Source organism: Callospermophilus lateralis, chromosome 3 (genome assembly GCF_048772815.1).
Source record: "Callospermophilus lateralis isolate mCalLat2 chromosome 3, mCalLat2.hap1, whole genome shotgun sequence".
NCBI lineage: Eukaryota > Metazoa > Chordata > Mammalia > Rodentia > Sciuridae > Callospermophilus > Callospermophilus lateralis.
The window spans coordinates 90,973,155-90,987,817 of record NC_135307.1 but is presented as its reverse complement, the minus strand read 5'-3'; the positions used below and the strand labels follow the sequence as shown (position 1 = coordinate 90,987,817).

General features: G+C 36.1%; 1 protein-coding gene across 3 annotated transcripts in view; it reads left to right on the top strand.

The window, feature by feature from the left end:
- Spg11 (SPG11 vesicle trafficking associated, spatacsin) overlaps positions 1 to 14,663 on the top strand; it is an 80,631-nt gene that overhangs the window by 26,155 nt on the left and 39,813 nt on the right. For all 3 annotated transcript variants that reach the window (XM_076850731.1, XM_076850730.1, XM_076850732.1), the window contains 10 exons: positions 10 to 185; positions 1,604 to 1,780; positions 4,325 to 4,396; positions 4,843 to 4,970; positions 5,240 to 5,415; positions 6,674 to 6,887; positions 7,903 to 8,106; positions 9,752 to 9,858; positions 10,460 to 10,605; positions 12,079 to 12,240. In XM_076850731.1, coding sequence (XP_076706846.1) covers positions 10 to 185; positions 1,604 to 1,780; positions 4,325 to 4,396; positions 4,843 to 4,970; positions 5,240 to 5,415; positions 6,674 to 6,887; positions 7,903 to 8,106; positions 9,752 to 9,858; positions 10,460 to 10,605; positions 12,079 to 12,240 — 1,562 coding nt within the window. The remainder of the gene's footprint in view (positions 1 to 9; positions 186 to 1,603; positions 1,781 to 4,324; positions 4,397 to 4,842; positions 4,971 to 5,239; positions 5,416 to 6,673; positions 6,888 to 7,902; positions 8,107 to 9,751; positions 9,859 to 10,459; positions 10,606 to 12,078; positions 12,241 to 14,663) is intronic.

The following is a 14,663-nucleotide window of genomic DNA, read 5'->3' as shown; positions in this document are numbered from 1 at the left end:
TTTCCACAGAGATAGATGAACATCTACAGAAAGCAGTGGATATTTTGACCAGCTACATTAATGAACTTAGAACTTTCATGATAAAGTTTCCTTGGAAGCCAGCAGATACTATAGATGAATATAATGTCAGTGAAAGTGTCAGCACAGTGAAAGAGAGTGATATATGGGAGAAACTCAGCTCTGAGGTAAATATGAATAATTATTGTATTTTATGTGCTAGATTCAGAGGACCTGAAAACAATAAAATAAATAGAATTTAGAATCTATACACCTGTGATTCAGAATCTTCGGAAAGGGTTTTAGGTTTCATAGGTTTTGGGATCTCTGGATATGACTTCAAATTTATGTCTACAAGAGATTGGTTTATTTAATTCAGAATACAGGCTCCCTCTTAATGCCAATCTTGCCCATTTGTATCCAGCACCTGACCCCAGGGCTATTTGAAGCAGCCCTTCCCCAAGTAATATTTTTTACTGTCTTGGGCCTGAGACTTCAGACTCATGCATTCTGCCTGACCTCTGAATAAATTGAGTTATTAGATCTACTGATAATTGGATCTAGGAAAATTTTACTTTATAGCATCATTATTTGGAATATACTCAATTTGAGTCATGTCTGTAATTCTAATTAACACTTTTTGTGAGTTACACTTCTTGATTCCATCCTTTTGCCTTTCTTTACACCGTACATGTGAATATAGCCAAAATGTGCTGCCCTCTGTATTACTTAGAGACTGGAAGGATTCCTCTATTCACATGAAGAGTACTGGTATTGGAAAGACAAAAGCCAGAATGACTTAACATAGATGATGAGTAGGGCCAGGCATAGTGGCATCTGCCTATAATCCCAGCTGGTTGGGAAACTGATGCAAGAGGATCCCAAATTCGAGGCCAGCCTGAGTAATTTAGGGACACCTTATTTCAAAATAAAAAATAAAAAGAGCTAGGGGATGTAGCTGAGTGGTAGAGAGCTTGCCTAGCACATGCAAGGTTTAATCCCTAGCACTACCCCCAAAAAAAAAAAAAAAAAAAAATCAATGGGGAATGAAACAATAAGGTTGAGATGCTGCCAGTTTCTCAAACTTTTTTTTTTCCCCCCTTGGTGCTGCTGGGATTTGAAGTATTGTCAAGTCCCTGAAGACTTGATGCAGTTTTTTCTTTTGCCTCTATACTTGATAGTCTCACTTTTTGGAGCACCTGTCATCTTTTCTTAATATATGTGTGGAACAGTTATTGATCTTTGATTTTTTTTTTTTTTTTACTCATTAGTTACTTCTACTAAGAAGCCCTGTGCCTTTTTTTGTTTTTTATTTGGTAACACCTGTTCTGAACCCTGGTCTGTAACATCCTGGGATACTTTTTATCACAGACAGTGCTCTATTTGTGTTACTGACACTGACTATCACCAGACACTGAGCTCTTGGAGAGCAGGGTCTATTTTAGTTAGCTTCATATTCCCTATGCCTACCTGCAGATAGTAGTAGTAGATTTTCAATAAAGGTCCCTTAGTAGGTATTCAGTGAATGTATAAATCCTATGTTGATAATCATAATAAGAAAATTAAAAAGAACCTAAAGATAAATGCTTTTTCTTCCTTCTCCTAGGAAGTTATTGCCAATGCCATTTTAAACAACAAAATACCAGAGGCACAAACCTTCTTTAGGAGTAACAGTCATTCTGCTCAAAAACTTGAGGAACTGATTAGGATAGGCCAAGGTTTGGTCTTTGACAATTTAAGGAAGAACAATATAAAGGAAGCCTCTGAACTTCTGAAGAACATGGTGAGTGGTATAATCGCATTTGTCAGATCTTAAAGTCCCTGATGTAAGAGAAGATCTCCAGTCACTTAATATAATTTCTGTTTACTGTAAAAACTGAGTTTTTTCATTGTTGCATTACAAATGAAGAAATTTATATAGTCCTTACTAGAAAAAAAGTGACATTAATTATACTGAGAAATGTTTTTTGGTATTGAGAACTTTCCTGAAGAGATTCCCCCCCCCCATCTTTATTGAGGTATGATTAATGAAAAAAATTATACATATTTAATGTGTAAAATGTGATGCTTTGATATGTGTATACATTGTGAAAAAGATTACCATAATCTAATTAATGTTACCTTATATAGTTGTGTGTCTGTGGTGAGAACATTTGAAAACTCTTAGCAAATTTCAAGTCTACAAGATATTATTATCCTCCTAACAAATATTATGTATAACATATATTTTTAGCTTATGCTACATATAAGTCCAGGACTTATTTGTCTTACAACTGAAAATTTGTACCCTTTAGCCAATCTCTTCCTTTCCCATACTTGCTGCCCACTGGTGACTTCCAGTCTATTCTGTTACTACAAGTTAAATTTTCTTTTTAAGATTGCACATGTAGATGGAATCATGTAACATTTGTTTTTCTGTGTCTGGCTTGTAAATGGCATGGTTCCCTTCTTTCTTAGTCGGAATAATGTACCATTAAATATATACACTCCACATTTTCTTTATCCATACAGCTATTGATGGACAATAAGTTGATATCATTCTCTCTCTCTCTCTCTCTCTCACACACACACACACACACACACACTCACTCTCTTGCTTTTACACACACACGCACACACACACATTTCCTTTCTCTCTCTCTTTGTGATACTGGGGATTAAATGCAGGGTGCTTAACAACTGAGCAACATCCCCAGCCCTTTTTATTTATTTATTTTTAAAAAAATTGTTCTAACTAGTTATATATGACAGTAGAATGCATTTTGACACATCATACAAAAATGGAGTATAACTTCTCATTCTTCTGGTTGTACATGATGTAGAGTTATACAGGTTGTGTAATTATATATGCACATAGGGCAATAATGTCTGATTCATTCTACTATCATTTCTATCCCTGTTCCTCTCCCCTCCCTTCACTCCCCTCTGTCTAATCCAAAGTCCCTCTCTTCTCCTCCCTGCCATTGTGAATTAGTATCTGGATATCAGAGTAAATACCTTTGGTTCTTTGGGATTGTCTTAGCCCTTTTAAAATATTTCATTTAGAGACAGGTTCTTACTAGGTTGCTTAGGGCCTTGCTTAGTTGCTGTGGCTGGTTTTGAACTTGTGATCCTCTTGCCTTAGCTTCTCAAACCACTGGGATTACAGACATGCACCATCATGTGTGGCTTCTTGAAGATGTGTGTGTGTGTGTGTGTGTGTGTGTGTGTGTGTGTATGTATTTTGGTACTGGGAATTGAACCCAGGGGTGAACCCACTGAGCTTCATCCCCTTTTTAAAATTTTATTTGGAAACAAGGTCTCTCTAAATTGCTGAGGCTGGCCTTGAATTTGCAATCCTCCTGCCTTAGCCTCCTGAGTTGCTGGGATTACAGGTGTGCACCAGTTTGAAGATTATTTTTAAATGGAGTTCCTGCTGGGCACGGTGGCACATGCCAGTATTCCCAGCCACTCTGGAGAATGAGGCAGGAGGATAGCAAGTTCAAAGCTGGCCTCAGCAATTTAGTGAGGCCCTAACTAACTTAGTGGGACCTTGAACATGGTAACTTCCTGGGTTGGGCTGGGAATATAGCTCAGTTGGAAGAGTGCTTGCCTTACATGCATAAGTCCCTGGGTTCAATCCCCAGCACCATAAAAATAAATAAATAAAAATAGAAAGGACTGAGGATGTAGTTTAGTGGTTAAGTGCCTCTAAGTTCAATTCTGGCACAAAAAGTAATAAATAGATAGATAGATAAAAATAAATGGAGTTTTCATCATCTCCCTGTTGATAGGACTTATGATTTATTGGAGGATCTTCTGTATTGTTCATGTGACCCCTTACATCTTTTTTTGTGCTTTCTAGTGGAATGTGCCTTTGCTTAGGGCTTCATGTTTCATGAGTTTACTTCATCTGAGAAGGGAAATCCTAGAAGTAGTGTTCCCAGACTAAACTGAGATCTGGCCCTAATCTGCATTGGTGGGGTCTTGTCCATGGTAACTTCCTGGAAGTGCAGAGGAATGAAACTATGTAAGGGGTAATTGTTTACATTGATCTTTTAAATGAATCATCATAGCAGGTTGTTGTATAGTTTGTCTTAGATGTATGGTAGCCTGGCCTTACTTAAATTGTTCTACATGTTATCTTTGCTGTGACAAAGTGTTTAAGGACTTTAGGAATATGCAGTAAATATGTATTCGGAAAATAAATATTTGCAAGAGAAGAAAAGATGTGGTATTCTAATAGAATGCATGTCTATAATAGAATACTTCTGTATCTAACATGTTTGTGTTCCAAATAATTTCATTACTAAATGTAAGGTTTTTTTATTTTCTATGTCTATTATAGGGCTTTGATGTAAAGGACCACTTGCTCAAGATATGTTTCTATACAACAAACAGAAATATACGGGATTATTTGGTAGGTAAAGATGAAACTGTGTAGTTTACTTTTTTTTTTTTTTTTTTTAAAGAAATCCCAGCTTTAGAGTGTGATTGTTTACACTGACCTTTGTTTACAAGTGAATCATCATGGCAGGCTGTTGTATAGCCTATCTTAGATGTATGGTAACCTTGCCTTTAAATTTTTCTGTCCCATTTAAAGATGAGACTGTGTAGTTTACATTTTTTTAGAAAAATATGGAAGAAAAACTTTAAAAAATAATTTTAATATTCAACTAATATCTAATAAGTAAATATATGACAGTTCTTTTTAAATTATTACACTTATGGTCAAGGAAAATTTTTGTGAATGTAAATTCAGGAATTAAAAATACAATTTTTAAATGGCATTTAATCTCATGATTTTTGTTTTGCATATGTGCTTGAGTTTTGTGAGGTCACTGTTTTAATTATCTTTTATTCAAGGTTGAAATTTTGAAAGAAAAAAATTATTTTTCTGAAAAAGAAAAAAGAACTATAGATTGTGTGCATCAAGTTGAAAAATTTTATTCGGGACGTCTCCAAGGAAATATGCAGATACGTTCCTTTCCCAGGTAGTCTCATCAGTCTCCTTTTGATAATATTGGAAGAATATTATATATAATATTTAGTTTGTAATAATTATGAGCACAAGTTTCTTAACATGGAATTGAGTCAACCTTCTCAGAAAGAAAAATTTGTGTCATATAGAAGGGATTTCCCATCATTTTAATATTTGCATAATCAGAATTGTATACCCCCCAAAGAATAGGTGTTCTTGTAGATAAAAAGGATGCTTTTTCTTCCAAAGCTAAAGAAAATATATATATGTTACTGTTTTTAGGTATTGGATAAAGGAACAAGATTTTTTCAAGCACAAATCTATTTTGGACTCATTCCTCCAATATGATTGTAAAGATGAATTTAACAAACTGGACCATGCAATTGCATTAAATTGGGCTCAGTGGTGGGATCAACCAATGCAAGAATATATCCTTCTCCCCAGGATAAGTCCAGAAGGCAAGTATGAGAGAGTGCTAAATATATGCAAATTAAACAAGGGTTAAATTAGGTACTGGCATTTTAATTTTTTTTGTGTCTCCATTTTAGAATTCTTTTGAGAGGGGATAGATATTAAGTTTCTCTAAAATGCAAGACATTGTATTAATCCATTGAGTCTTAAGTTTTGCATTCTGTGAATATTTCAACAGAATTGACATGGGTGCATTAAAATAGGTTGGAAATCAATCCAGAGCTTATGATTTATTATAATTGTTAGAATTACATTCCAATTATATACTGTATTTAAGTTTTCATAGATGGTCCACATTTGGAACAATGGGACAAAATGGGTTATCCCAGCACTTTTGTGATGAATTTACAATGTGATAGTGAAAATAAAGTCATATGATTTAATGAATTGAGAGTCAACACCAAGTTTTTATTCCAGCTTCAGAGTGACATTCTTTGCTTTTCCAAATAGTTTTTGAGTTTCTTGTGTAAGTTAAGGATCCATGTCACATCAGGGCTCTAGAGGATAACAGTGATGAAAAGTGGTATATCAGAGAATAAAATTTATTTTTACTATTAAAGCCAATGTTTGTTTGTTTTTGGTATCAGGGATTGAACTACCACTGAACCATATCTCCAGCCCTTCTTATTTATTTTGAAACGGGGTCTCACTAAGTTGCTTAGGGCCTTGCTAAGTTGTAGAGGCTGGCTTAGAACTTGTGATCCTCCTCGTTCTCCTGAGTCGCTGGGATTACAGGCACCACTGCATCCAGTAAAGCTTTTTATATATAATAAAGGAAAGAGGCCAGGAATTGTTGCACACATCTGTACATCCCAGGGACTTTGGAGGCTGAGGCAGGAGGATTGTAAAGTTGAGCCAGCCTCAGCAACTTAGTGAGTCAGGATCTCAAAATAAAATTAAAAAGAGGCTTTGGGTATGTAGTTCAATGATAGAGCGCCTGTGGTTTCCATTCTCAGTACTACAGAAAAAAGAGGGTTGAATAGATAAGTGAAATGGGCAGTTTAACATACCCATTTCATTTTAACCACTAGCGATGAGAAACATTTAACTCTTCCAGATGTTATTGATTGTAAAATGAACAATACAAGAGGAAAACTGTAAAAGAAGCAAATAACCTGAATAATTCATACATTATATGAATATTCATGTTCAGATTATATTTACTGAATATTTAATTCAGTATTGAGTTACATGTTAACCATCATAATTCATTGCACTTTAAAATGTGTTTTGTTCTTTGTGTAGAATATAAACTGTATTCCCCGGAAGCCCTGTGGAGATACCTCACAGCTCACCATGATTGGTTAAACATTATCTTGTGGATTGGAGAGTTTCAGACCCAGGAAGGTTACCTTTCACTTCAGCAGAGCAAATGGCCCCCTCTGACTGTTGATGTTATTGATCAGAATACTTGCTGCAACAACTACATGAGGAATGAAGTTTTAGATAAATTGGCCAGGTATTATAACTGTTGAATTAATCCCCCTTGGGAAAAATAAAAGGAAGAGCAATTAGAAAAAATGGTGAGGGCCAGGCATAGTGGCCCACCTGTAATCCCAGCAGTTAGGGAGGCTGAGGCAGGTCCTCAGCATCTTGGTGTGACCCTGTCTCAAAGAGTAAAAGGGGCTGGGGATGTAGCTTCGTGGTAAAGTATCACTGGGTTCTTTCCTCAGTACTGTGTTTTTGTTTTGTTTTGTTTTTTTGTTTTTTTTTAGCTCTGGAGATAGCAAAGTGCATGCATTGGGGAGCAAAGTGCATGCATTGGGGAGGAATATACTAAACATCTCAAAATACAATGTTGTATAATATGAGTGGTGGTTACATGGTGCTGCTTTAAACTCCATGTCTGTTTTTCTGTACTACTTTGGTAGATGTAATGTGTTTAACAGTAAATTTGTTAAAAGTAATACAGAAATGCAAGTTTCTCTGATTTAGTAGTCTATTTATTATTTTAGCCTCTTAGTGAGATATTTTTCTTAGTGCACAGAGCATCCACTTCAAGAGCTCGCCACTGTTGTCACATTGGTTTGTATAGTTCCAACCAAATATTTAAAAAACGGAGAGATAGTTTAGTTAGGTTTTCAAAATATCAAAGATAACTTGAGACTTTAATTAGTATACCTTTAAATGCTGTAATATTACAGAAACCTACATAGGAAACTGGCAAAATGTGTGCCTTAGAATATATTTATAGAGTAAGAACTGTTACCCTTATATTGTAAATGCTTATTGTTTAAATTTTTTTTTAGTTGTTGATGGACCTTTATCTTTATTCATTTATTTATATGTGGTGCTGAGTATCAAACCCAGTGCCTCATACATGCTAGGCAAGTAGGCTAGCTATCTCTATTGAGACATAACCCTAGCCCCTATAAATGCTTATTGTTTTAAGTAGTTGATACTTAAACAGTGGAGGTGATTTTGTCTGTTCTGAATATATCAACTTTTTACTTTCTTACACCTTAAACCGGCAGGAATGGAATTTTTCTTGGGTCTGAACTAGAAGATTTTGAACTCTTCCTTCTAAGACTCAGCCGTATTGGGGGTGTGATGCAAGATACTCTCCCTGTCCAAAACTATAGGACCAAAGAAGGTTGGGATTTTCATTCTCACTTCATTCTCTACTGCTTGGAACATGGTCTACAGTATCTTCTTTATGTCTTTCTCGACTATTACAAGTAAGTATTGAGAATTGACTTTTCATATTTCCTCTTCTCATACTACTTCTGGACTTTTAGGAAAACAGTAAGCATTTACATGAGAGATATTAATCTGTTTGAAGTAGTTTCTCCCATCCCAACACTTGGTACATAGTTTAGTTCAGTGCCACATTCAACTAGATACATAAAAAAAGAAAGGAAGATTCTAAAGTTTCACTGTAATTCTTTGATACTTTCATTGCCAGGAGAATGCTAAGCAACTTTGATTTCATAGCCTCTGCAAGGCATATTACATAAACTCTAAAACTTATATAAAATTGTTGCATATCAGTATATATTTACCAAAGATCAACCTGCAAACTTGTATCGGTGGCCAGTGTTATTGGGTCAGTAAGAATAACAGCAGTGAAAATAGTTTGTAATACAAGTGCTTACAATGTTCTTGGCATTAGGCTAAGTGCTTTACATGCATTAACTCATTTCATCTTCACAAAAACTCTGTGGTGGTTACCCATCTCCATTTTACAAGTAAGGAAATATGGAGGCTTTGAAACTTAAGTGTTTTTTACCTAAGACACATAACTAGTAAGGGCAGACCCAGATTTAATTCTGTTTACTTTGATTCTAGAGTCCACACTTCTACTCTAATAGAGACTTGTTGGTTTGTTGTTTTTCTTAAACTTTATGTAGTAAACACTAGAAGTTTGAACAGAGAATGTAGTCCAGGTTTGTATCATGGAGGCTTACTCACACACTGAAGTGATTCTCCAAAACTGCTATGGAAAAAGAACAAATTTGAGAGTCATATTTTCTTTTCTTTTTTTTTTTTTTTGTGGCCTGGGAATTGATCCCAGGGGTGCTCCACCACATCCCCAGTGCTTTTTATTTTTTATTTTGAGACAGGGTCTCACTAAGTTGCTGGGGCTGGCATCAACCTCTGAATCACTGGGATTACAGGCATGCGCCCCTGTGCTTTGCTAAGAGCCATATTTTCAAAATACATATTCTGAACCTTAACTCCTCAGTTTTAGCATCTCTGTATTTATGTAAAGGTTTTTGAAAACTTCTTGTTTTAAAAATGACAAAAAGGCTGGGCACAGTTGTGCATGCCTATAATCCCAGCACCTTGGGAGGTTGAGGCAGGAAAATTATAGGTATTCACCTCTGTGCCCAGGATGCAAAGTCTCAGAGGCCAGCCTTATAGACTTTGTGAGACCCTGTCTCAAAATTTTAAAATAAGTAAATAAAATGGATTGTGGATGTGGTTTAGAGGTAAAGTGCCCCTGCTTCATCCCCAGTGGGGGAGTGCAGAGGGGGGTGGCAAGGGGAAAACAAGATGAAAAGTTTTTGAAAGTTTTCTTAGTAAAAACCAATAAAATATTAAGTATTTTAAAGTGTAAGATCTCAGGTTTTTTGCAGAGTTGGTAAACTTTGATCAAGGTAGTGAATATTGTCTCTAAAATATTCTCTACTTTTAGATCATAAAAAGTATATAAAATACAAGGCAAGAGTGGAAGTATTTATTTTGTGGCTTGGAAATTATTCTCTATTTGCCCTTTTGTAATTCTTTTTTCTAATATTGGTTATCTCTTGAGTAAACATGGTTATAACTGTCTTATGCTGCATGCTAACCAGAGTTGTTTTTTTCCCCCCATTAATGCAGACTTAGTCCTGAAAATTGTTCTTTTTTGGAAAAGAAAGAATTATATGAAGCTCACCCTTGGTTTGAATTTTTAGTTCAGTGTCGACAAGTTTCCAGTAATTTAACAGGTGTGTGTATACTGTATTACAAAAATTTTCTTTAGATAAATAACTGGTCTATTGTAGATTTTTGGTTTTGGGTTTGGGTGCAGCTTTATTATAAAGTAATGTATATGTTTAATGTTAAAAAAAAGTGTACAACCAGAGATATGAAAAATTGTAATGCATTCTGCTGTCATATATAACAAAAAAAAAAAAAAAAAGACATGGTGGTGCACACCTATAATCCAGGCTGTTCGGGAGGCAGGAGGATCACAAGTTCAAAGTCAGCCTCAGCAATTTAGCAAGACGCCATCTCAAAAAATAAAAAGGGCTCAGTAGTTAAGCACCCCAGGGTTTAATCCCCAGTACCAAAATAAAAAAACAAATAAATTGGGAGACACAGACAATTAACACCTCCTCCATAGGTAGGCAGCCTAAGTATATAAAAAAGTAATCACACATAGGTAAGTACTGATAGTATTTTAATGTATTTTATTCCAGTTGTTTTCTTTGCACTTTTTTTTCATACCCAGTCTATATTGTATTTCATTCATCTGAAAAATATTTGTTGAGTAACTAACTTTATGATAGTGCTAAGGATATAACAAGAAACCCTTTTATTTTTCAGATCCCAAACTGATCTTCCAGGCTAGCCTTGCAAATGCTCAAATTTTGATTCCCACCAATCGGGCTGGTGTAAGCAGTATGCTATTGGAAGGGCATACTCTCCTAGCCCTTGCTACTATGATGTATGCTCCTGGCGGGGTCAGCCAGGTATGGATGGACAGCCTATTGTTTGCCTATTATGACAAATTTGTACTGATTTGAAATTCAGAAATATCTATGGATTGTCTTGATCTCAGTTGACATTGAAATATAAACACTTTCAGATGTTTCATTAAAGAGCATAAAATGGGTGAATTTAAAAATTTTGTATAATAGCTTAAAATATCTTGGAACTAATGTGTTGTAGAGATTTTCTTTTTTTTCCTCCTTTAGTGGCTTTTTTTTTTTTTTTTTTGTGTGTGTGTGTGTGTGTGTGTGTGTGTGTAGTGGTACTAGGGATTGAACCTCGGGCCTTGAATATGCTAGGCAAGCACTCTACCACTGAGCTACATCTCTAGCCTCCATTTAATATGTTTTGTATAACTCTGAGATTATTTTCAGAATAGAATCAGGGTCTGATTGCTTCTCTGGGAATAAGTATGTTGTAGATTTGTTGCTTGGAAATTATTCTGTATTTGCCCTTTTAGCAAAGTAAAAAAATCATAATCTTTAGGCACCCATATAAACTTTTTTATGGTACCCAGAAGAACTTGCTCATCTTTTGCTTTTTAACATTAAAGTGTGCCTGATTAGGGAGAACTTAAGAATGCTGTCAAACATCTTATCTTTAGGAGTTTCTTACTGATACTGGTTTAATTTAATACAACCTCTCTTAGATTGTGGTTATATACTCAACTTATACGGCTAAGTTATTTATGCCTGTTTTTAATAACCTGTCAAAATTAATCATAAATAACTTTAGAGCTGAGGAGGAAGGACCTGTGAATCATCTACTCTAGTAGTCTAAGACTTTAAAAATATTTACTACTCAGGGCTGGGGCTGGGACTTGGGCTCAGTGGCAGAGCACTTGCCTAGCATGTATGAGGCACTGGGTTCAATCCTTAGCACTGCATACAAAAATAAATAAAATAAAGGCATGCTGACAATCTACAACTACAGTTTTTTTTTAGTGTTTACTACTGAATATTGAATTTAAATATTTAATTTTTTGTGTGTTGTGCTGGGATTGATTAAACCTAAGGGTGCTTGAACCCCACTGAGCTACACTGTCAGCTCTTTTTCTTTTTGAGACAGGATCTCACTAAGTTGCTCAGGCTGGCATTGAATTTGCAATCCTCCTACCCACAACCTTCTTTGTTCCAGGGATTACAGGTATATACCTCCATACCTGGCTGAATTTAAATATTTTAAACAACATATAGTTTGAAAATAACTAATTTAGCTCAGCTTCATAATTTTGCAGATGAGGAAACTAAGGCCTTATATTAAATATCTGGTCCAATGTCATACAGCTAGTTTGTCTTGGAACCAGAACTAGAACTGTTAATCTATGTGACTTGTTTACCAAAGTTATTTTTCACTACCACAAATCTTCTCAAGCTAGTTGTGTTTTATAGGGTTCTTGTGAAAAAGAGATTAAAGTTTTGAGAAAGGAATGTAACTGCCATCTTTTTATTTAGGTTGTTCAGAATGAAGAAAATGAAAACAGTTTGAAGAAAGTGGATCCCCAGCTACTAAAGATGGCCTTAACTCCTTATCCAAAGCTAAAAACTGCTCTCTTCCCGCAATGCATTTCTCCTACTGTCCTGCCAGCCGATATTACACTCTACCACCTCATTCAGGTATGGTATTTAGGGAGCCGGTGTTTACATGTATCAGTCAGGGTTCAGCCAGGAAAACAGAAAACACTACTTTCAGGTGGATGGCATTCAGCATAAGAACAAACTTACACAAGATGAAACAGAAGGGAGAAACCAAATGTGACAGTTAAGGCAACTCAAAAATCAGCAAGTGAGGAAGCAGTCAGCATCTCTGAGGCTAGAACAATGCAAGAAAGTGGTTTTGTCAGAAATAAGAATCTGAAGCTATCTCTCAGATCTAAACTCACAACTAGACTGCCTAATGGGAGCTGGGAACATAGAGGATAAAACTAGAAATGAGATGCTCATAGAAAAAAAAAAGCAGGGTAAAAACATCTTGGTTTCATCTCTCTTCTTACCTTCAGTCTCCCACAGTATCTCTTCTGGCTATACTTACCCTGGTAGCCAAATGATAATGCTTGGGAAATGCATGTTTCTTGCAATATAAAGAAGAGCAGGAGAGGCGGCAGAGAGCAAACAATTGACTAGAATACCCACTCACTGCTTTCATAAAAAGCTGCTCCATTAACCTTGCATGGTAGCTCAAGCTTTTAATCCCAAGCTACGTGGAAACCTGAGGTAGGAGGTTCCATAAATTCCAGGCCAGCATTAGCATCTGAGACCCTGTCTCAAAAAGTAAAAGGGCTGAGAGTGCAGTACAGTGGTAGGTCGCCCCTGGGTTCAATTCCCAGTACTAGAAGGGCAGAGACCACCCCGGAGGTTTTACCAGTGAAAACTATCTAACATTTTCTTCTCAGTGAATCAGAGCTCTTTGAGCTTCTTAACATTTTTCAGAATGTGAGAGAGCTATGAACCCTATACCCAGAAAAATTACACATAAGGCCTATAGTTTTGTTTATATTTAAAAGGGATTCACATACTGGGATCTCAATTAAGAACATCTGCTTTAGCTCAGTTCAAAAGGTTTTTCCTTTTTTTCCCTCTGATATTCATATTCTCAAATATGTTGGTCTTCAGTCCAACATAAGCTTTATAATTCTATAAAGATACAAAATCTCTCTTACTCTAATATGAAGAATTCTTAGGAGATGGACTGGTGTTTATCAAAAGTGTGTAGTTCAGCATGCATGAGGCACTGGATTCGCTCCTCAGCATCACATAAATGTAAAATAAAGATATTGTGTCCACCTAAAACTTAAGAATAATTTTTTTTTTTTTAAGTGTGGTTCATAGACTGGTGCTAGTCCAAGAGATCTGCTTGTTGTTGGATTGTGACAAAATTTGGATCCTGTGTCAGAACATAAGTCTGTTATCACCAACACTTGTCTAATATAATGTCTAATTTTTGTAAGCTGTAGCCAGACTTTCCTGAAGAAGCAGTATGCCGGATTTACATTCTGGTGCAAGGGTCTTATTGCAGACCAACACTTTTGAGTAGCACTACAAATGGATTATATGAAAGCATAGTTTCACTACATAAAGTGGTTTGAGTCAGTTAAAACATAAATGATTTCACATGGTTCTTTGTTGTTAAATTGAAGATTTTTTTGAGGGGGATACTAGGAATTGAACCCAGTGGTGCTTAACCACTGAATCACATCCCCAGCCCTATCTATTTATTTATTTATTTATTGAGACAGCATCTTGTGAAGTTCCTTAGGGCCTCTAAATTGCTGAGGCTGACTTTGAACTTATGATCCTCCTGCCTCAGCTTTGTGAGCTGCTGGGATTACAGGCATGCACCACCATGTCTGGCTAGACTGAGAGAATTCTTTAGTGCTATTTTAGAAAAATTATGGTTACCAATTTTGACCCCAAACTGGGTCCTTTTTTCCTCTTAGAATTGTGGAACCAATAACAAGACTGAATGCCATTGAGTGGTAAAGAAAGACTTATTCTTAGCCTATAATAAGAGAAGCAGAGAGGCTCACTGATTGCCTTCTCAACTCATTGGGGGTCTGAAGGTTATAGATAATGGGGTAAATGAAATGAGGGGAGGGATGGGCTAACAAAGGGAAATGAGTGAAAATTTTCCTCTTTTCATTCCTTTAATTTTTTAATATTTATTTTTTTTAGTTGTAGCTAGACACAATACCTTTATTTTATTTATTTATATGTGGTGTTGAGAATTGAACCCAGGGCCTCGCACGTGCTAGGCAAGTGCTCTACCGCTGAGCCACAATCCCAGCCCTCTTTTCACTCCTTTTATAATCCTTTCTGATCATCATCATGGCAATTGTCAACTGTCTTAGTACTGGAGGGAATGTGCTATTTAGCATGCAGATGGATTATAATGAAGTCAGAGGTTGTCTGGCAATTACTCTGGCAGCCATCTTAGGTCCATTTAGTTTCATCTGGCTAGGTTAAAGAGGAACTTCTGGGTCTGGGTCTGGGGCTGGGGCTGTAGCTCAGTGGTAGAGCACCTGCCTCACACATGTGAGGCA